General features: G+C 40.1%; 2 protein-coding genes across 9 annotated transcripts; one reads left to right on the top strand and one right to left on the bottom strand.

Moving 5' to 3' along the window:
• The first annotated feature begins 771 nt into the window (after window positions 1-771).
• On the top strand, window positions 772-12,650 carry srrt (serrate RNA effector molecule homolog (Arabidopsis)). Of its 2 annotated transcripts, none has more exons than XM_077592039.1 (20): window positions 772-881; window positions 1,299-1,419; window positions 1,659-1,787; window positions 1,870-2,013; window positions 2,137-2,325; window positions 3,608-3,777; window positions 3,853-4,031; window positions 5,813-5,920; window positions 6,025-6,169; window positions 6,252-6,403; window positions 6,500-6,561; window positions 7,991-8,069; window positions 8,184-8,375; window positions 9,262-9,426; window positions 9,505-9,658; window positions 10,984-11,177; window positions 11,792-11,948; window positions 12,074-12,166; window positions 12,248-12,347; window positions 12,434-12,650. In XM_077592039.1, the coding sequence occupies exons 2-20, from the start codon at window positions 1,301-1,303 to the stop codon at window positions 12,507-12,509; spliced, it is 2,607 nt and encodes an 868-aa protein (XP_077448165.1). In that variant the 5' UTR covers window positions 772-881; window positions 1,299-1,300; the 3' UTR covers window positions 12,510-12,650. The 2 variants fall into 2 exon arrangements, with proteins under 2 accessions (XP_077448165.1, XP_077448166.1); XM_077592040.1 differs by having other exon boundaries at window positions 12,074-12,163.
• mogat3b (monoacylglycerol O-acyltransferase 3b) lies at window positions 12,649-20,945 on the bottom strand. Of its 7 annotated transcripts, none has more exons than XM_077592041.1 (8): window positions 20,886-20,937; window positions 18,285-18,394; window positions 18,074-18,181; window positions 17,541-17,611; window positions 15,728-15,932; window positions 13,712-13,886; window positions 13,454-13,638; window positions 12,649-13,386 (listed from the first exon to the last, which is right to left on the bottom strand). In XM_077592041.1, the coding sequence occupies exons 1-8, from the start codon at window positions 20,918-20,920 to the stop codon at window positions 13,232-13,234; spliced, it is 1,044 nt and encodes a 347-aa protein (XP_077448167.1). In that variant the 5' UTR covers window positions 20,921-20,937; the 3' UTR covers window positions 12,649-13,231. The 7 variants fall into 7 exon arrangements, with proteins under 7 accessions (XP_077448167.1, XP_077448168.1, XP_077448170.1 ...); XM_077592042.1 differs by lacking the exon at window positions 20,886-20,937 and adding an exon at window positions 20,544-20,780; XM_077592044.1 differs by lacking the exon at window positions 20,886-20,937 and adding an exon at window positions 20,700-20,742.
• Between the last annotated feature and the right edge of the window lie 682 nt (window positions 20,946-21,627).

The following is a 21,627-nucleotide window of genomic DNA, read 5'->3' on the forward strand; positions in this document are numbered from 1 at the left end:
TCGTGATGATATCGCGATGGAGGCAAAAAAACGTCTATATACGTCCATTCGCCAAACAGCTCAAAATGCTCTCAAATTCGGTCAAATCCAGCCGAAAACAGCGTTTAATGATTAAATACAAATACTGGAGCTCTTTGGACATTAGAACCGAGCCCATCATGAAGAAAGGGGTGTAAAAAAAAAAAAAAAAAAAAAAAAAAAAAAAAAAAATCCGTTTTTTTTTTTTTACTGCGCGCCATAGGATTTCTGCTGCGCAGAGAAGACGAGAGTAGTGCGCAATTGCGCACGCGCGCAGCTTAGAGGGAACAGTGGTGGTAGGTAGGCCTGGCAAACCAACTTTATGTTTGGCTGGTTAACGAGGCGAGTCAAATGCAGATTACGCCTGTTAAGTTTATCTTCCGGGCACCAGGCGGCGCTAAAAAAATTCTTTGCGTATATTAAACACTGAAGAAGACCAGGAACTTGAAGCCATAAATGTCACTTAATAGACCTAGATGCACAGTTGGAGGCAGAGGCTTTAGCAACTGGCGGCCATCTTAAAGCTGTGGACTTTTCCGGTGGACTCTTCCGGCAAAGCCAAGGTGCGTGAATTTCTCCAATAAAATACTACTCTCTGATTGGTAAAGTATTGACGTGTTTTAAAACAGTTTGATTCATAACAAACTATTAACGTGACTATCATTTATAACTATTTCAAATTACATGCCCCATAGACTGCAATGTTTATCAGAGGGCACTGATACAAAATGGCCGAAAATTAATAACAATCATCCCCGTTGCCTCACATCGAGCATTTCGCCTCTAGCTTTATATGTAATATCTATTATTGAAGCCGCCAAGGATCAGCAAGTACTATATCAACTCATATTACATTTTAGGAGGTATTTATTATTTTTTTCCTCGTAAAATCTGCGGAAAAACGCTCAATTAAAATAATGTATTTCTTGCCTCCAAATGATATCTTGGGTTGATTTCTAGATAATTAGCCTCACGCTTTTAAACATGGGCAACGTTTGGTTTGTCATCACGACGAATTGATATAAATAAATACGCGTTCGTCATATTAATCAGGCAGAAGCAGAATCATCCCACTCTTCTGATATGAGCTCAAATAGAAAATGCATCAGAATTCGGCGAGAAAAGGAAAAAAAAGGGGAAGGAACCCAGTGACATCGACAATGGACCCCGTGGTAGCATTTTAGCTTAGCTCATTCTGTTGATTTGTTTGTCCACATGGTAAAATCTTCTCGAGATGTTGAAGTCGCTTAACTTGGTTGGTTTTGCTTTTCTTTTTTAAGCAATGGGAGACAGTGACGACGAGTACGATCGCAGAAGAAGGGATAAATTCCGACGGGAAAGGAGCGACTATGATCGTTCCAGAGAGAGAGAAGAGAGGCATCGAGACGAGTGGAATGACAGGTACGTAATTCAAATGTGTTAAAATACATTGATGATCTTCAAGTGGAATTATCATGGCCAACCTTCCCGGTTCAAATGGATCTGACCTCTATCGCCGTCGACGGCAGTGAGTTTAATTTGGACTAACAGAACAGATTTTTAACAAATTGTTGTCCTCTGGGATCCTTGATTTGAAGTCATCAATAGTTGTTAGGCTTTTAATGAATGAATGCTGGCTTTTGTTGACTTCCATTTGGCAGAGAGTGGGATCGAGGCCGGGAACGCCGAAGCCGTGGCGAGTACCGGGATTACGACAGAGGTCGCAGGGAGAGATTTACACCTCCCAGACACGACATGAGTCCCCAGCAGAAACGCATGAGAAGGGATTGGTAGGTTTGGCTGTAGCCCTCGTGCTTTATAGTTCCTATACAGTTGATTGCCTTTTCTAATTCCTTTTCTAATCCTACTTAGGGATGATCACAGTGGAGATCCCTATCGTGGCAGTTACGACATGGGCTACGGAGGAGGGGGTCCGAGTTACGGTCCCCCACAGCAGTGGGGCCACCCGGACATGCACCTCATGCAGCCTCATCACGGTATTCCCATTCAGGCAAGGTGAGCTTATACGCCAATATAACTTTGTTCTTTTTTAATGGACATAACATAAATGTTTTTCCACTAGCACAATACACTTTAGACTTCAGGGAATGATTTAAATTTGGCCGTGACTTTCATTAGGCTGGGTAACATCCACGACATGGATTTCGGTCCACCTCCTCCGGTCATGAAGAGCTTCAAGGAGTTCCTGATATCGCTGGACGATTCCGTGGAAGAGACCGAAGCGGTCAAGCGCTACAACGAGTACAAGCTGGACTACCGTCGGCAGCAGATGCAGGAGTTCTTTTTGGCCCATAAAGACGAAGAGTGGTACGGTCTGAATTCGTTTGCCTTCCCCTGCCTTATTTGTGAGTCTTGATAGAGTTGTAGTTAATGTCAGGTTTGTAGAATTTCATCAAGTCTGCTAATATTCATCAGAAATTCAAGATAATTTAATAGATTATTTTGTGGGCCAGATTCTGTAGTGAGTACATTACATAAAGGCTAGTCTAGTTTATATTGCTAATGAATGAAGACTGGGAAATACCAGTGCATTCCATATCTTGAAATTTATTCATCTCTTTTCTTCAGTATTAACTTCAAGCTCTCTCAGAACAGGCTCACAATTGAACGATTTGTGTGAAAATCAACCCAAAGTCTGCACCCATTTTCAATTATTCAGTAGGGAAACCACAAAATCCCTAAAATTTGCCATTCTTCCACCATGTAAATTTAAATTGAAGTCACAATCCAATGTTTCTTCTCAATACTTGGGTTGATTTTCTATGTTTTTCTAGATGTCCTGTTAATGTTTATTATACTTATTTCACAGATTTGTAATTTTTTTTTGACATAACCATTTTCTTCCTTTCGTCCACCACTACCACGGCGTGTCTTTCTCAAGAAAACATGGAACTCCACAAGAATCCAGCTTAGATAGCAAGGGCATGCACTGCGCACAATGCAGTTGCTCATAGACACACAGTATCAGGGCTTTTAGTTAGATAGGTCAACGAGTAGGAGTTTTCTTGTTTTGGTCTTTTTCCTCCATTTTCTTTTTCTATTTGGAGCAAATCCAATCCCTAAACACAATACGTGTGTACCGAAACACAAGTGGAGCCCATTCTTACAGAGGAGACCTCTGTTTTTATTTTGTTTATAAAGTGGCAGCACACAAGGTAACTGTATTTCTGTAAATGAACATTTCAATCTGTTTTTTTTGTAAGTTCCGTCACTTGTGGTGAGTTACTCTCCAACTTTATACTGTTTATCAATGAACCATGTTCATTACAGTCTTAAATCTAAGACTTGTATTTATCTGAGTGTTTTTTGTTTCATTTCCCTAATTACATTTGAGCAATTTCCCAAATTCCAGCATGATAAAAATGCTTAACATATTTGTGATAAAAATGCTTAACATATTTGTGATAAAAATGCTTAACATATTTGTGATAAAAATGCTTAACATATTTGTGATAGAAATGCTTAACATATTTGTGATGGCACCCAATTTCTGTATCTAATCTCTGCTTTCACATTTTTGCATCCCATTCATCCCGACCCTCGCCATTCCTTCCCTACTGTTTTTGTGGACCCTCAACTCTGGGCACAGGTTCAGGTCCAAGTACCACCCAGAAGAGGCCGGTCGACTCAAGTCAGAGGCATTGCGAGCGCTGAGCAATCGCCTGAATGTCTTCGTGTTTCTGATGGAGAACGGCTGGTTCGATAACCTCTCTTTGGACATCGAACAGACGCCGGCGATCATCAAAGTCCTGGATGCGGGTGAGACTTCTGTCAAACCCGTCAGCATTTCAGGATGACTGCCACCTAAAACAACTTGCTCACACCTGTTTGTAGCGGTTATAAAAATGGAAGGAGGAACAGACCACGATCTTCGCATTTTGGAAATGCCACCAGAGGAAGAGCAGGGAAGGGAAAAATCTGCATCTGGTGCAGCTGAACCTCCCAAAAGTGATCATCTCAAGAGCATGGATGGAGACTGCAAAGCTCCCGTGGCAAAAGACAAGAGTGAAAAAGTATGTCTGCTTTTGCTAGTGTTTTCAACTTTTTGTTGTTCATATTTTTGGAGTATCGAATTTGGTCGCAAGATCCGATCCTTGTTGTGTGTTTCTGTACCATTAATGTACCTTTTTGGTGGCTGTAAATCAACTAGGCAAAACATGTCCAATTCACTATACCAGGAATGTCCAAACTTCGGCCTACTGCGCAGTCTTTTGAACCGCAGCATATCATAAAATTTTGATTAAATGTTGACAATAAATTCACCGTATTTTTCGGATTATAAATCGCAGATTTTTTCATAGTTTGGACGGGGGTGCGATTTACAGTCGTACCTCTACTTACGATCTTAATTCGTTCCGGGACTGAGCTCGTATGTCGTTCTTCTCGTAACTCGAGCGAACGTTTCCCATTGAAATGAACTAAAAACAAATTAATTCGTTCCAACCCTCTGAAAAAACACAAAATATCAGGATATTGGATTGGAAAAAATGTTTTATTTCTTCTAATTCGCCATCTATTAACAAAGAAACATAACTAGTGGTTTAATAGTAATAAAATGTGTTTAATATAACTAAAATTAGATGCATTTTGCGGAGGATACACTGACGGACATAGAAGCAGGTGGGGGGTTCTATATCCACGGCAACGCACTCGTAACCGAACAAACAAATTTAAATTAACTTGGATTGATATATACAGACACACTCAGACATACGTTTAATGTAACTTTACACAAAACTGAATTCTAATTTTGTTTTACATTCTCCTGGCCGGGTTAGCTGTTTGCCACGCCTCCACCCTCACGTTCGCTATCGATGGGCTGTTTGCTTTTGTATTCCCTTCAAAATATTACGAAAATGATGCACACAATAGGGTAACGCACGGCCACTTGCCAACGAGAAGTAGTCTTGAATGAGCGATCGCGGGAGCTAACAGGCTAAGGAAGGAATAACAGGAAATGCAACAGCTCAGCCTACCCACGTATTGATTGTGGGTAATGAAGTTTTATTCTGAGAAAGGGTGCCATTGGCTATCGGTGTTGTGTGCACGAGTATACTTCATTACCCAGAAAGCCCTCTTTTTGCCCGCGCATACGCGTTGTGCGTTTTCTGGTCCATGTGTAGGAGAAACTCGTCTGAATAAATCGTTCAGTGCTCGTAGATATCTGTTATACACGGAAGAGATGCGGCAAAAAAAGACAGTGCGCTACAATAATAAACAGCCTCTCATGTCATGTCTTCTCGCATCTCGAAATTTTTCTCGGATCTAGAGCGAATTATTTGCTCAAAATTTTCCTCGTATCTCGAGCATCTCGTAGGTAAAGCTGCTAGTATGTAGAGGTACCACTGTATACTCTTATGTGCGAAATTATTAAGACATTTTTATATCATTTCACGTTATTTTCACACTAAACCGCAAGGGGCGCTCTATGTATGTGTTGCTGGAGTTATCTGAATAACTCTTAATATGTTACGTCGTTACTGACATTAGCAGGCATGTCCGTCATATAACGTCAGTATACCGTACACTTATTCAGCCTGTTGTTCTCTATTTTATTTTAATTTTCCTTTCAAGATGACATGTATGTTTTTGGTGTTGGATTTTATCAAATAGATTTCCCCCAAAAATGCGACTTATACTCCAGTGCGATGTATACATGTTTTTTTTCTTCTTCATAATGCATTTGTTGGCTGGTGCGACTTATACTCAGGTGTAACTTATAGTCCAGAAAATACGGTAAATTCAGCCTATGTTCTGTTGCAGTAGTATTGACGTTATAAAACCTGTCTCTCAGGATGAGAATGCTTCTATCTCCCCTGAAAAGATGACTGAAGGAGGTGAAAGTGTCAAAGGGAAGGCAGAGAAAGAATTAGCCAAAGACGACAAACCTGACCCAAAGAAGGTTTTTGTCACCTCGGCCGCCTTTGTTTTTTTTAAGGAAATAGAAATGCAGTATCTTACATGTCTGTCACCTGCTCTTTCATTATCTCACTGCGACTTTACCAGGCGAGGAGAAAGAGAAAGCGCAGCGGAGACAGTGACGACGAAGCCAGCGCTTCCGAAAGTGACTCTGACTCTGAGTCGAACTCTGTCTGCTCTGAAAAGTCGGTAAAGAAAGAAGAGGTGGAAGATAAGGAGGAAGACGGCGCAGGTGAGATATTCAGTGTTGGGAGAAAGGTTTAACATTCAGGCAGTGCACTTACACACGAGTATGCGGTCATTTAATGGTTAAGAGGAGCAGCTGAAGCACAACGCTGAAGAGGATGAAGAAAAAGTGGAGAAAAAGGTGAAAGATGACACTCCTAAACCGCGGCCTCTCCACAAGACTTGCTCTCTCTTTATGAGAAGCATCGCCCCCACCATTTCCAAAGCCGAAATTATTGCTGTGAGTTGATTTTTCTTTTCTTCAAGCAACACTCAGGAATGACTAATTACTGTGCGTTTTGCTCAAGCATGTACTTTTCATCCCCCCAACTTTTAGCTGTGTCGCCGCTATCCTGGTTTTCTGCGAGTGTGCTTGGCTGACCCCCATCCTGAGCGGAGGTTAGTTATGTACAGTAATCCCTCGAATATCGCGGCTTCACTACATCGCAGATTTTTTCCCGGGGGGATTTTTTTTAAATATTTTTTTTTGTAAGTTCATAAAAATGTGAAAATCCACGCTGAAAGTCGCAAGCGGAAGCCCTTCCCTGTCCTCCGCTTGCTACACGAACTCAGCAGTGAAGTTTAAAAATATATATATATATATATATTTTTTTTCTTATATAAAAATGTGAAAATCCACGCTGAAACTCGCAAGCGGAAGCCACTCCCCTGGCCTCTGCTTGCTACTAGAACTTAGCACAGAAGTAAAAACATTTTATTTATTTATTTTAAAAATAGGGATGACCCTACTTTGTGTATTTTTTGGTTATCGCGGCAATGTCTCCATTAACTGCGATAATCGAGGGATTACTGTAAAGCACCTCTCTTTACAATGGAATTCCTGCTGCAGAGTTCTTGCTGTTCTTGTTTAATTTGTGCATGACTCAGACAATTAACAAGTTAAGGGCAATAGTCCATGTATAAAGAAGCAAGGAGTCGTGATGTTACGATGTCCTCGACCTACAACGTTTCGACTTTACGACACCCGTGGCTTGTCAATCACGCCATCAAGTTGCCTGCACCATAGCTCCTGCTTAGCTAGTGCATAGTGCTTGACAGCCAAAAGACTAGCAATAACCATGGAAACCAATCTTAACATCATAAAAAAACGGAGATGGCACACATCGGTAAAGATATGCTTCATTCAGACCAAAAAATCGTTGCGTGAAAGCGCCCTGCTCATCGCCAAATGCAGTTTTGTGGTCACATGTACCTTAGTTGCCGGCAGTTAAAGTCAAACAACTTCCGGTTCACGTAACCTAAAAATAAGGACATTCATGTAAAGAACCTGTGTTGAGTGCTGTGGTTTCTGGGCTACCCCGTGTCTGACTGGTGGGAGACGACATAGCGATTTGGTTTTGTTTTGTTGGCGTCACAGACGTGGTGTTCTGCTTTCGGTTGCAAATAAACCACTGAAAAGCCTTACCCTCCGCTCACCTCTCAGAAACAATGATAAGCAAAGCATCTTATTTACTTAATTGTATTTTTACGTCAATTTGGATTAATAGTGAAATCTGGCTTGCATTGAAATTCGGGTCACGTCACCATCATAGAAACGGAAATCGTCCGTTATCCCCTATCCAGGGCCCCCGTTAATTCAGCACTGGGTTATGAATTATCCATAGATAAAATTAATAAACCACTTTTATAAAATATACTTTCTACACCAAACGTCAGTTTAGCTTTCTCACAACAATATAATCAGCTCTTCTCCCATAATTTTAAGCTTTTAAAACAAAATTTAAAAACTAGTAGGTTGTGGCAAATATAAGTCGGGTACTGCTTAGCTACATACAATTTATTAAAAGTAAACTGGATGCTTTTGTAGGTTTTACAGACGCTGTTGGGTGACTTTTGACCGCAGCGTCAACATAAAAGAGGTCTGCTGGAATCTTCAGAATATTCGTGTAAGTAAATTGATGCTTAATGACCAGGCTGCAGCGACAAATGAGAATTGAGTAGTTCGGTTCATTCATGAGACGCATCGGACACTGAACCATCTCGGCTGTGCTCGTTTTCAGCCGCGGGATTGTGAATTGGCACCCAGTGTGAACAGGGACCTTGCGCGGAGGGTTCGTAATGTCAACGGCATCACTCAGCACAAGCAGGTGGTTCGCAACGATATCAAAATGGCTGCCAAACTCATTCACTGCCTTGACGAAAAAGGAGAGCTGTGGTGCAACGCAGCCCAGGAAGAGGGACAAAACGCAGAGGTAATTTTTTTTGTTTATGTTTTTTAAATGGGATGTCACATTGCAATGTATCTTAATTCAAAGCTTAACGTTTTTGTTTCAAAAATCAATCATTTTTCATTCAAAGGTTAACGTTTTTGTTTAAAAAATCAATCATTTTTTTCACCCAAATGCAACAAATCCTTTGACGCTACTTGACGAGCAATTAAAACGGAGGGCGGGCGTCTTTGTGGCTAATTATCTCCCCTTTTCAAGCCTCCTTTTGCTAATCAGCGCCATCTTTATTTGGGAGAGCAAATTGGGACTTAAGCATCCCATGGGACATTTAATTGGTCCTTATCGGAAGGCCGGCAGTTCCTTTTTTGGCGAGCGTTGCAAAGCCAGTGTCTCCTAAATAAGAACCATTTTTTTTCCATGTGTTATGTATTAAAGGTTCATTCTTTTGTTTATTTATAATACAAAGATAAATATTTTTAATATATATGTTCATCCTTCATTTAAGCTATTATTGATCTACCTTTGAAAACAATAAATAGTCTTTAAAGCTCATTAAAATACTTCCAATATTTCATAAAAAAAACAGTAATTATTCTCTTGAATTACAAAAAAATCTGAAACAAACAAAAAAGTTAATATTTTCTATTTTGAGTACAAAATAAACTTATATTGAATATTATTTTTCTCATTTCATTTTTAAATTTCAAAAAATGTTTCTTAATAGTTCAGTTTAACGTTAAATGTATACAAAATGTTGCTAAATTAAGTGGCACTCAGAGTCCAATTGTTTAAAATATGGAATGAATCAAAATTTGTACACTTAATTCAAAACATTGCATTTCTGTACACCATTGTCTCATTTTGCCATTGACGTCCTTATTGGTTATTTTCAATGGGCTTGTCACTTTAGAAGACTCAAAATCCCATCTTGAAGAATATCACCGATTACTTGATTGAGGAGGTAAGCGCCGAGGAGGAGGAACTTCTGGGCTCTGGTGGGATGGAACAAGAAGAGAATGCTAAGGAAGGGCACTCGACAGAGATGACCGTTGAGAAAGATGAGAAACTTGCCAAGGTTTGTTGGGAACACTTGTGGGTTACCTCGTTGATCTATTGTTTAATTCAAGCTTTCAAATGTTCCTTCCTTGCTCAGGTTTTGGACCGTTTGATTCTCTATCTGCGCGTCGTGCATTCCATTGATTACTACAATGCCTGTGAATATCCGAGTGAGGATGAGATGCCTAATCGTTGTGGCATGATCCATGTCCGGGGACCCGTACCCCCAAACCGCATTTCGCACGGAGAAGGTCAGTGCTGCTAACAACTTCAATTGGAAAAGCACAAATGTTAAATAAGTGTGTTTTTAGAAAGTGGGTGCTTGTTAATTATTTAGCCAATCAAATGTGAGGATGCCAGAATCCCTGCCTTTTGTTGTCACATTAAATCGTCATGATCAAGTGCACCTTAACTCGAGGAGTACAGTGGTGCCTTGAGATACGAGCTTAATGCGTTCCGGGACTGAGCTTGTATGTCGATTTACTCGTAACTCAAATGAACGTTTCCCATAGAAATAAACTATAAACAAATTAATTTGTTCCTACCCTCTGAAAAAACCTCAAAAACAGGATATTGGATTGGAAAAACGTTTTTATTTGTTCTAATTCGCCATCTATTAACAAAGTAACAAATAACTAGTGGTTTAATTGTACTAAAATGTGTTTAATAGTACTAAAATTAGACAGATTTCGCGGAGGAGAGAAATACTTTTTTGCACGGCAACGCGCTCGTAACATAACAAACAAATGTAAATGAACTTGGATTATGATGGAATTTAATCTAACCTGAAAAAAATGCATGAGGGACTTGCGACCAGAAAGACAGTGCGCATGATGTTCTTTTGAGCAGCATCTCGCATCCGCTGTATGCTCATATATCATAATTTGTCTTGTATCTCAAGATAAATATTTGATCAAAATTTTACTCATATCTCCTCAAAATTTTTATCGTATCTCAAATTGCTCGTATATCGGGGCACTTGTTTGTCGAGGTATTACTGTTTTTGTATGTGTGCGGCCGAGTTTCACTTTTTGTATTTAAACATTTTCCAATTTGCATACTAAACTAGTACTTGCTCTTTTACATGAAGGTGATTTACACTGTGTTGTCTTTCTCTTTAAGGTAGACATTGATCTTGTTTTCTTTATGTGCTTGAACGCATTAACTTCCTAACCTCTTTATCTAATTGCATCCCAGTGGGAAACAGGATTTAGAGTGTTTGGTCTGCCAAATCCAAAGCGTGTCTGTGTTGTATTTAGTGTGTAGCCATTTCCTGTATACGGCACAAATTACACGCATGCATTTATGGTTATTCCATATTAGTTGTGATTGTCTTTAACTCACTGCCTGCCCCTGAGGGTGATCCGTTAACCAGAGTTGCTCTTAAAACAAAATCCTCTAATTCTGCCCGGTAACTCAAACTTAGAAAACACATCAACTACCTTCCTATCATTATGAGAGCAACGTTACTTTAAAAAATGAACTCATTGGGTGCCATTAATGGCGATAGATGTCCAATCTTTTTTTTACTGCGATGGCCAGAAGAATAATCAAGTTTGAATGATGTCTCCATTAGTGCAACAATGGCAGAAGGTACTGGAGGAGAAGCTGAGTGCTTTGTACAGTACGCAAGAAACCTTGTCTGAGGATGAAGCGTCAAAGATGGGCCGCAAAGACCCCGCTGACGAAGTGGAGAAGTTTATTTCTGCCAACACGCAGGAGCTCGGAAAGGACAAGTGGCTCTGCCCTCTTAGCGGCAAGAAGTTTAAGGTGACTCTTTGGTTTAACAGTGGCATTTACTAAGAATGAAGGAACATAGATAAGCCAGCATGATTGGGGTGCTTTGCCTTCACATTAAAATTGGCTCACACGTTCATCCAAAAACAGTTAAGGAAAAAAAATTCGGTGATTCTTCCTCTTACCAGCAAAGGAAGCGTAATCACCATTAGTGTTAAATGTATTTTCCGGACTATAAGTCGCACTTTTTTAAAAGTCTGGTGGGGCTGTCAGATATGCACAAATGTGTTTTTTAACTCATCTTTTTTAGATTATAGTTATCAGAACTGTTAATTTAACATTAACGTGCTTAATTTGTCTGGTTTACTATTACTTTAATGTATGTTTTCTCTTCTTCTGATAAATTTTTAAAAAAGTGCCCCCCAAAACAAGTCCTTATATATTTTTTTTCCCTTTCATAGTGCATTTTTTGGCTAGTATGATTTGAGTTTGAAAATAATCTTTATAAAATCACTCATTTAATACACTTGATGATGAGATGTCAAATAAAGCAGTAGTTTTTAAGATAGTTTTTAGTGGTCCTGAGACAAAAATTAAACCCACATTTATTTCTACTCTTAAGATCTGACTCATGTTTGACTGTACAGGGTCCCGAGTTTGTAAGGAAGCACATCCTGAACAAACATGGGGAAAAAATTGAAGAGGTGAAAAAGGAGGTGGCATTTTTCAACAATTTCCTGATGGACGCCAAGCGGCCGTGTCTGCCGGAGATGAAACTTCCTCCTCCTCCAGTGCCGGGCCAAGGTGGGCTTGTCAGCAGTTGACTGATCACATTCCATTACAACCTTGTTCAGAAAGGCTGACGGAATGAAAGTATTACCTGGCCGTCTTCTGAGAATATGAGATAATTTGTCGGTCACCCCCTACAGGTTTGCTTTCTCCGAGTATGCCGTTTTCTCCTCAAGGTCCCCAGGGTCCCATGGGCTTTGTGCAACCCCGCCCTCCACTTATGGGCTACGGTAGTATGTTCTCAAATCCTATGTGCAGTTGTCCACTTTTTGTGGACGGTGAATCCTGAATCCTGAATCCATCCCTGCTTCCAGGCATTCCTCCTTACCCCCCCAACCATTTCGGAGGTGGTCGAGGAAACTACGACAACTTCCGTGGACAAGGCGGATACCTCGGAAAGCCACGCAACATCAGGTAGGAATACCGTCTGGAGAATATAATCCAAAGCCTTGTATTTATGATCATGTCAGGACCATTTTCCCCCTGCCTTTTGATTTTAGAATGTCACGGGGGGATCCACGAAACATTGTTGAATATCGGGACCTGGATGCACCAGATGATATGGACTTCTTCTAGCAGGTTCCCTTGGCCATTTCACTCTTGATTTCTTGCCCACATGTAATGTAGTGGTTTTGTTAGCGTCTCAGATTTAGAGATTCAGCAAGTATAATTAATTTGATTCAAACGTGTTACTCAATAAAGCTCTGTCAAAACATGGTTTGTTAGACGTTTCTTTTTAATAACTTACTATAGTGGAAAGTGGAGCTTTGCTGACATTCAGTCAAAATATGTTTGGTGAACCTGCTTGAAAATGCTATAGATGAGTGAAAAGCTGCCTTCTAATAGGTAAAAACGAATTACACAATTATTACAAATTACATTGAGGTATTGAGAAATATTAAGTATAAGGCATTTCAAACAGTAGCGTGTCAAACACTCAATTTTGTCCAAAAAAACACAAACAGAGCAGCTTACAAGATGCTACTAGTCACTTTCCAGCTAGCACATTACAAAATCAAATGTATAAAACAAATCTGGAGAAATTACCATTTAGACGTGTCTAAATAGGCATGAGCACATGATGCATGTACCTAACGAAAATGCTGAAACCAAGCATTGTGAGTGGACTCGTCGTTTGGTCAAAATTGGTATTAAATGTCCAGATGTTATTTTTCACTGGAATTGTGGTCCTGTGCTGTGAATCAAATGCTCACATTTCACAGGATTACTCACTCTGATATTTGGGTTATGCTCAAACAGCCAGTTAGTCCACTGAAGGTCACGAGGAAGTAAAACCTCTAAATTATACAAAGCTTGTGACTTTCTGATAGTCCACAGCTGACCTTGTGCTCATGGAATAAATTGGACAGTGAATCCATGTAAAGTTTGTGATAATGGTCGACCTCCTCCTCGGTGGCGGTGATACGCTGAGGAACAGAAATTGGCTTTCCCACTGGAAAAAAGGACATGCGTTAGAATAAATGGTACGGGATGTGAAGCTGACCTATAGGAACACTAACCCACTGTGGTGATGGGAGTCTTGGACGGCAAAAGTGCCCAACGATCACCTACGAACAAGCAGGGGGCGAAACCCATGATCTTTTTAAACAGGTCCTGTAACCTTCGACCCAACGATCCTTCTGAGAATGTGACTTGCTGGAAGAGCTCGGTTTCCCCGAAGGAGTAAACGGGCACCAAGTCGACCCTTGAGGAAAGCGAGTCATCAGAATTTTACGAGGAAATTCTAACAGCATCAGTGTAGTGATTTTTCTCCTCACCCATACTCGAGTGCTAGCCTGACAAAGCCTTTTCTCTGCTTGACTAGGACTGTTTGAACTCCTGGATGGGAGGCCAGAGACTCTGCAGCGCCCCCTATCACGATCACCACAGCATTTCCTGTACCACTTTTGGACAGAAGGTGGCAAAGACTCGCCTTGCTGACCGGGCACAGGCCTGTTTACACAAAATTGACTACTAATAGTTTATTCATTAGACGGTGTAAACCAGGGTTGGGCAAACCGGTCCTCGAGAGCTGCTGTGGGTGCAGGTTTTTGTTCCAACCGATCCAACACAGACAGTTTAACCAATGAGGTTTCTGCTTAAATAAGAAGTACCTGACTGCAATCCATTGATTGTACTTGTAAAGTACCAGATTTGGGGAAAAGTTTACTCTCATGGGTTGTAAACGAAAACCTGCACCCACTTTGCACGGCCTTTTGTGGAAAAGTTTGCCCACCCTTGGAGTAAACTCATAGTTTTGTAATTATGGTTTGCTACGAAGGGCCATTTCGTCTTCCAATTTAAAGTTTAGGGCGGCCCGGTGAACGGGTGAGTGGCTATCGCACCGGCCTCACAGCTCTGGGATCCTGGGTCCAAAGCCAGGTCACATCCACCTGTGTGGAGTTTGCATGTTCTCCCAGGGCCTGCGTGGTTTTTTTTTCCGGGTACTCCGGTTTCCTCCCACATTCCAAAAACATGCAAGATAGGCTGATTGGACACTCTAAATTGCCCCTAGGTATGAGTGTGAGTGTTCATGGTTGTCCATCTCCTTGCGCCCTACGATTTGGCTGGCCACCGATTCAGGGTGTCCCCCGCCTCTGGCTCGGAGACAGCTGGGTTTGGCTCCAGCACCCCCTAATACCCTAATGAGGATAAAGTGGTTCAGAAAATGAGATGAGATATGAATTTAAAATTTATTGGACTCATTTTATGAACCGCTTTATCCTCACTAGGGTCGTGGGGGGTGCTGGGGACTATCTCAACTGACTTCGGGCCAGAGGCAGGGGACACCCTGAATTGGTGGCCAGCCAAATTTCAGGGCACAAGGAGATGGACAACCATGAACACTTACACTCATACCTAGGGGCAATTTAGAGTGTCCAATCAGCCTAATATGCAGGTCTTTGGAATGAAACCGGAGTACCCAGAGGAAACCCACGCCATCCCGGGGAGAACATGCAAACTCCACACAGGTGAACCGACCTGGATTTGAAGCCAGGTCTCCCACTGAGTCCGACACACTAACCACTCAGCTGTCGGGCCGCCTTTAGTCTGTTTTAAATTATTTTAATTGGTGATTCATCATTTAAAGACATTGTTGACCTAGTATTGTCCGAGCCTTCTTTTTGAGCAAAAATTTACTTTTATGTAAAAAAATATATATACTTTTTTTAACTCAATAAAAAAACCTGGAAATATTTTCTCCAATTAGTGCATATATATTTTTAATTAATTGTATTGCATATTAAAAATAGTAAATGTTTTCTTTTTGTGTAATTCATTTTCTATACTTCTATTGATGGGAGGCAGTGTACACCATGAACTGGTTGAAAGATCATTAAAATAACCCCAAATATTTTTTGTTTTTTTGTTTTAGAAATGATTCATGTAGTCAATAAACGAGTTTTTTCTGAGTGAGTCAATAACTGCAATAGCTATCTTTTTCTTTTTCAATAAACCTTTTGAGGACATCAGTTATAATATAGTATTCTAAACTATAGTTTAAAATGTATAGCAAAATGACATGTGTATATAAACTCATTCACCATTGATAATAGACATAAAATTCATTTTAACTGGGTTGGCTGGCATTGAATAATCACGCTCCCATGCCATTGACGATGCGTCAATGGCAGCTAGTGAATCGATTCATGAAATAACATTAAAAATGTTAAAACCGTAGTAAGGTTGTTGATCTCACTGCTATAAGCAATAATATGCCAAAGTTACTGTGTGGTGCCAATGTAACAAGAGCTCCACCGAGCTAAAAACTCATTTGACAAAAAGTTAAGTACCTGCAGCCATGAGGTAGTCCCTTAAGAGCGGTATACGGAAGAGTCCGGCCAATACGGCCAGGGAGACGTGCATCCCAGGAAAGGCCTCGGAAAATCCACAGCACTCGATGTTGAAGCAGCCAAAGGCTCCTATGCTCATTATTCCGTGTGGGTGACAGCCTAGGATGTAGTTTTTGTTTGGATTCAGCTCTGCTGTCTTCACCAACTAAAAGAAGACCACCAACCAATCCATAGGGTTACTACTCTGATCACTAATAGGTAATTCACAATAACTAAAAGTTAGAAATTCCTCGATGTACCGAAAGTTCTCGTGAGGGAAGAGCAAGTTGTGCAAAAAGTAGTGAAACATTGATGAGTTAGCCATATGCATTTAAAAGTTTCGAGGTCAGATGAAGTTTACCTGTACAGTACTTCGACATACGAGTGCCCCGACAAACGAGCAATTTGAGATACGAGTAAAATTTCGAGCAAATATTTATCTTGAGATACGAGACAAATTTTAATATACGAGCAGACAGCGGACGCGAGAAGCTGCTCATAAGAAAATCATGGCCACTGTCTCTGTGGTCGCAACTCCCTCGTGTAATATCTCTGCGAGCACTGGGCGGATTGTTGCGTTTTTTCAGGGTTTTTTTTCCAGGTTAGTCAGTGCGAATGGCATTTATACTACTTCTCGTTAGCAAGTGGTCGTGCGTTATCCTATTGTGAGGACATTTGTGGGCATCATTTTGGGAATATTTTGAAGGGAATACAACAGCAAACAACCCTCGATAGGTTCATTTTAGCTGCATCTGAAAGTCAGGGTGGAGGCGGTGCAAATAGAGCTAACCGGGAGAAGAAAGTCCAAATTTAAAACAAAATTAGAATTAAGTTTAGTGTAAGGTTAGATTACACTTAATTTTGAGTGTCTGCATCGTAATTCAAGTTCATTTTGTTTATGTTATGTTACGAGCGCGTTCCCATGCAAAAAGTCGTGTGCGGTCGGTTGGTCGCCGGTCTTTTGGTCGCGGTCTTTTGGTCGCCCCGACCGCGACAACGGGCGACCAAAAGACCGGCGACAAAACAAGGTAAAACAACACGGTCTACGCATCAATAAAAGCCAACAATGGCCATGAGCAGTTTCACTGAGCCGACGTGTGAGTGTAGAAGAGTTTGTATGTACGTACATGCGTTGTCCCTTTAAGAAGCTACGTCCGTCAGGGTCTTAGCAAGTTCTCCAACAAAAAACAATACAAGTCCGGGAAATGTGGAGCTTTTCTTTAGCCTAATAATTACTAGGGCATTAAGTATGACTAAATAGTAATTCGCAGTTTGTATTTAGGGAATTTCAGCAACAATTTAAATGGTAATTATCAATAACCTTCCAGGCGACCAAAAGACCGGCGACCAATCGACCGTGTACCCAAAAAGTCCCCCCCTTCCGCGAAATCCGTCTAATTTTAATAATATTAAACACATTTTAGTCGTATTAAACCACTAGTTATTTGTTACTTTGTTAATAGATGGCGAATTAGAACAAATAAAAATGTTTTTCCAATCCAAAATCCTGTTTTGGGTGTTTTTTTTAGACAGTTGGAAGGAATTAATATGTTTTTAGTTCATTTCTATGGGAAACGTTCATTTGAGTTACGAGAAAATCGACATACGAGCTCAGTCCCGGAGCGCATTAAGCTCGTATCTTGAGGTACCACTGTAAAAGGTAACACATTTTACTTTTGTCCTGGAATGTCACCCGCAAGCTTTACGTGAATAGTGGATGAGGGAGTGAGTGAAAGGTAACGTCATCAATAAAACATGCAAAGGGGAATTTTACCTTAAGAGGGAAATAGTCTCTGTAGTGTTCCCAAATCTTCCACTTCCTCACCGATATCTTTCTCCTGCCGCCTGTTAGACAATGATTCATTATTGAAGTGTTTTTATCTATCAAGTAAATAATACTTCTATTGCTGTTGCCCTGTGCAATCATTTGAAATTAACAAACCAACCTGGCGCAGTTTAAGAAATTATTGGGTGGTTATGAACAACTTCAAATGAGTGAGACATTTTGGATGTTGGCTTTACAGTTGATATCAAAGCAATATTATTTGCTCTTTGCGGAACTCCATCACAATATAAAGACAACACCAATTGTGTAGACTCAAATAATCCATTGCTTACTTTTAATGAAAATATCTATTGTTTGAATTACATGAGAAATGTGGGGTGCTTTGTCTGTATTTGTACAGTTGATTATTGGCAGATTCTTACTATTAGCAGCAAGTCTCGCTTCTTATCTCCCATAAATATCAGTATTTGTGTTATGGTTTTTGGACATAACTAACCATGTTTCTGGAAATGACGACTTACCTTTCTCAGGTGTCTGCCAGTCAATTACTAGCCATATGAAGTACAGAGTGGGCAGCAGCCACATTGATGTAAACATGAGAGCCACCATCAACACCATACAAGTTACACCTAAAAACACGCGAGATAACGTTTACGAGTGGCGCGGAATAAATAAAAATAAAAATAACAATGAAAGATATTTTCATATTGCAAGGAGATGACGGAAACATACCCAAGAAGAGAAAAGTCAGTACCCATTGGAGAACACTCAAGTCCTCTATAAAGTCCTTTCTTGCGGTTTTTGTCATTGTCATGCTGACCACTGCTGGTTTGTTATTGTAGCTGTAATGTTTATTTTCAAATTAAATGTTATTTAAGAGCACCAATTAAAACATAAGTCAAACTGATTTGAATGAGGGAAGATTTTTGGAAAAAAACTGGTGCTACATTTGCTATTATTTTGCTAAACCGAAGATGACTTTCACAAACATTGTCAAAATTAAAGCCCACTATTAGCTGCCTTGATATTTTTCCTTTAAAAAAATAAAAAAAACAGTGCTCTATTGCATAATTACAGAGGTACTGCAGATTATAGATACTTCTCTCTGCAGGCTTTGTATAATGCAGTCATAAAACCTCTTATATATAAAAAATAAAAATAAAAACCCAACAACCTGAAAGTTACAAAAATTAGTAATATAGGCCAATATCAAATCTGCCATTCGCTTGATTGAAATTTTAACCACAGGTCAAATAAAACCAAAAGAAAATGACTGAACTCATTACTTAAAAGAAAAGATTGTTTGGTTTAAACAAAATCTTTCAAAAAGGATAAGACGTTCTGTATTCACGCCATTTGATAGGCATTCATTCAAAAAGTGCATAAAGAGGCTTGCTTAAAACGAAGTTTCTATACGCGGAATAGAAAAGTAGCTTATGACACGTGACTGCTTACACTTAAGAGTGCTTTCTTTTCATGAAAAAAGCCAGTGGCATCAACTGAATTCCTACTGAACAAGTAGAAAAGAGCATCTATAACTCACTGCAAATCACACGAATCCAAATAGTCGTCCGTGAATCTCAAAAGACGTGACAATCGGGGAAAGTAAACAGTGAACTTTACCTGATAATGTCTTCTATTTGAGAGAACGTCAATGGAGCAATGTTGCACCGTGCACTTTGACCAGAAATGTTCTGATAACAAATTCACTCCTGCAATACTTTGGCACTTATGCATTGGGTGTATGAGATAAAAATCTACTGTTTTCTCATCACACATTTTGTCATGTCTTCATGGTCAGGTCACTAAAGTCCACATGGAGTGATCATTGTCCAACATTAAAGAAATATTCCAACAAAGGTTAATCCAAGTAAAAATCAGGCTTTATCTTAGCACATTCTCCATTACAAATATTACCACAATTGCCAGAATTAGCTGCCTATTTGTCAGGAGTCATGTTTCTATTGCTTGGGGAAGGGAACGCATTCAAAAGTCAAATGTAGTTCTTTCTTCCTGCTCGACATCAAAGTACAAGCAATTTTATAGGAAACAAGCAGGGGGGGCGGCGGCTTCGCCAGTCTCTGCTGCTTGTTTAGAACCAAAAGACAGTGAGAAAGGAACGTTTCAGTTATACGCATAGCACAGCAAACGTGTATACAAATATGTACAGGTATACAGAAGCAGGAGTAGAAGGCCTTTTAGGAAAAAGTAAGGAAAACTGACGGTCAATTTCAGGGTCCCCCTGCTTGTTTAGAACCAAAAGACAATTGCTGCGCTATTTAAAAAAATATCTTTTGAAAAATGGGTGTTTGACAAATAAAAGATTAGGTTTACACACTTAGAGAAGGTGAAGAAATTCAATCACTTGTCTATTAGGGTTCGTCAGCCGTTTCCACCATAAAAAAATTCAACTCTCTACATTGTACGATTTGGAAAAACGTAGCGAGAGGATCTTAACATACACACACACACACACATCCATAAATCACGCTTTATAAGGAATATAGGTGACCGCAGAGGTTGAAGCCTCGCCACCACTTTGGAATGCAGAAGATGGATACAAAAAAAGGAATGTATTGTCTATATATATTCAAAGTATATTCTCACCAACCTATAGCCCAAATGACATTATTCACATATATTCCTTTCTTTCATTATTCAAGGCTTGTATTTGTTACACACCCCACACTTATCTTGAAACGCAGTCTACATACTACTACACTCTAGTGGTCAAAATAGGTAAACGAAACACACCCACTTATATTCAAAACTAATTCCCTCTTTAGAGTACGGAAAGCCTTATAATATATTGGAGTGAAAGTCATGAAAGTGTTTGTCCTTTCTCTTTTATATTTTGATATTACTTATTTATGTTTTTACTGGGAAAACGCACTTTGTGGAGTAGCAGCACCAATTTCGTTATACGCAGGTGTGTATAATGACAATAAAGGCTTTTGATTGATTGAAATAAACAATGTATTGAGAACTGACCTGACACCCCATTTCTGTTTTCCGTGTCTTAATCAAATTAAGGGACAAAAAAAGAGCACGTGGCGTTGTAAGTACGAGGTCGAAAAGAAACAAACGCCAATAATATACAGAAGCAGGAGTATGCCTTTTAGGAAAAAGTAAGTTCATGCAACTAACTTCAAGCGGAAATGACTAAGCGGAAGCACTCCAGTCCAGTGTGGTTTCCAGGTGCGCGCACACACACACCCATCCCTATATCACGCTTTATAAGGATTATAGAATACATAAAGCGTGATTTATGGATGGGTGGGTGTTTTATAACTCCCGTCACGACAGAAAAAAATTGTTCCGGGGAGCACCTACTTTAAATTAAATTGGGTCAGCGCAGCCAGCTGCATGAAAACTCGCTGGCGAAAATTCTGCCGAAAATTTCGTTTGTAAATGACGTGGGAAGGCGTCCGAATTTACGACCAATCAGCCACGTGGTGCGTTTAGGGCAGATCATGTAAAAACAACGATTAATACATCAACTCTGCTTTCAACTTTAACAGATAAAAGATTGAATTTACACACTTAGAGAAGGTGAAGAAATTCAATCACAACAGCCGTTTCTGGCCACCATATAAAATTTTCAACTCTCTATGTTGCACGGTTCTGGACAAACGTAGCGAGAGAATCTTAACATACACACACACACACACACACACACACACACACTCACACTCACACTCACACTCACACTCACACTCACACTCACACTCACACTCACACACACACATTCTCACATTCTCTCACACACACACACACACATTCTCACACACACTCACACACACACACACACTCACACACAAACATTCACACACACACACACACTCACACACACATTCTTACACACGTTCTCGCACACACATTCTCTCACACACACACACACACACACATTCTCTCTCTCTCACACACACACACTCACACACACATTCACACACACACACACACGCACACATTCTCACACACTCACACTCACACCACACTCACACACACACACACACACACACACTCACACACACACACACACTCACACACACACACACACACGCTCACACACACA

Source organism: Stigmatopora argus, chromosome 22 (assembly GCF_051989625.1).
Source record: "Stigmatopora argus isolate UIUO_Sarg chromosome 22, RoL_Sarg_1.0, whole genome shotgun sequence".
NCBI lineage: Eukaryota > Metazoa > Chordata > Actinopteri > Syngnathiformes > Syngnathidae > Stigmatopora > Stigmatopora argus.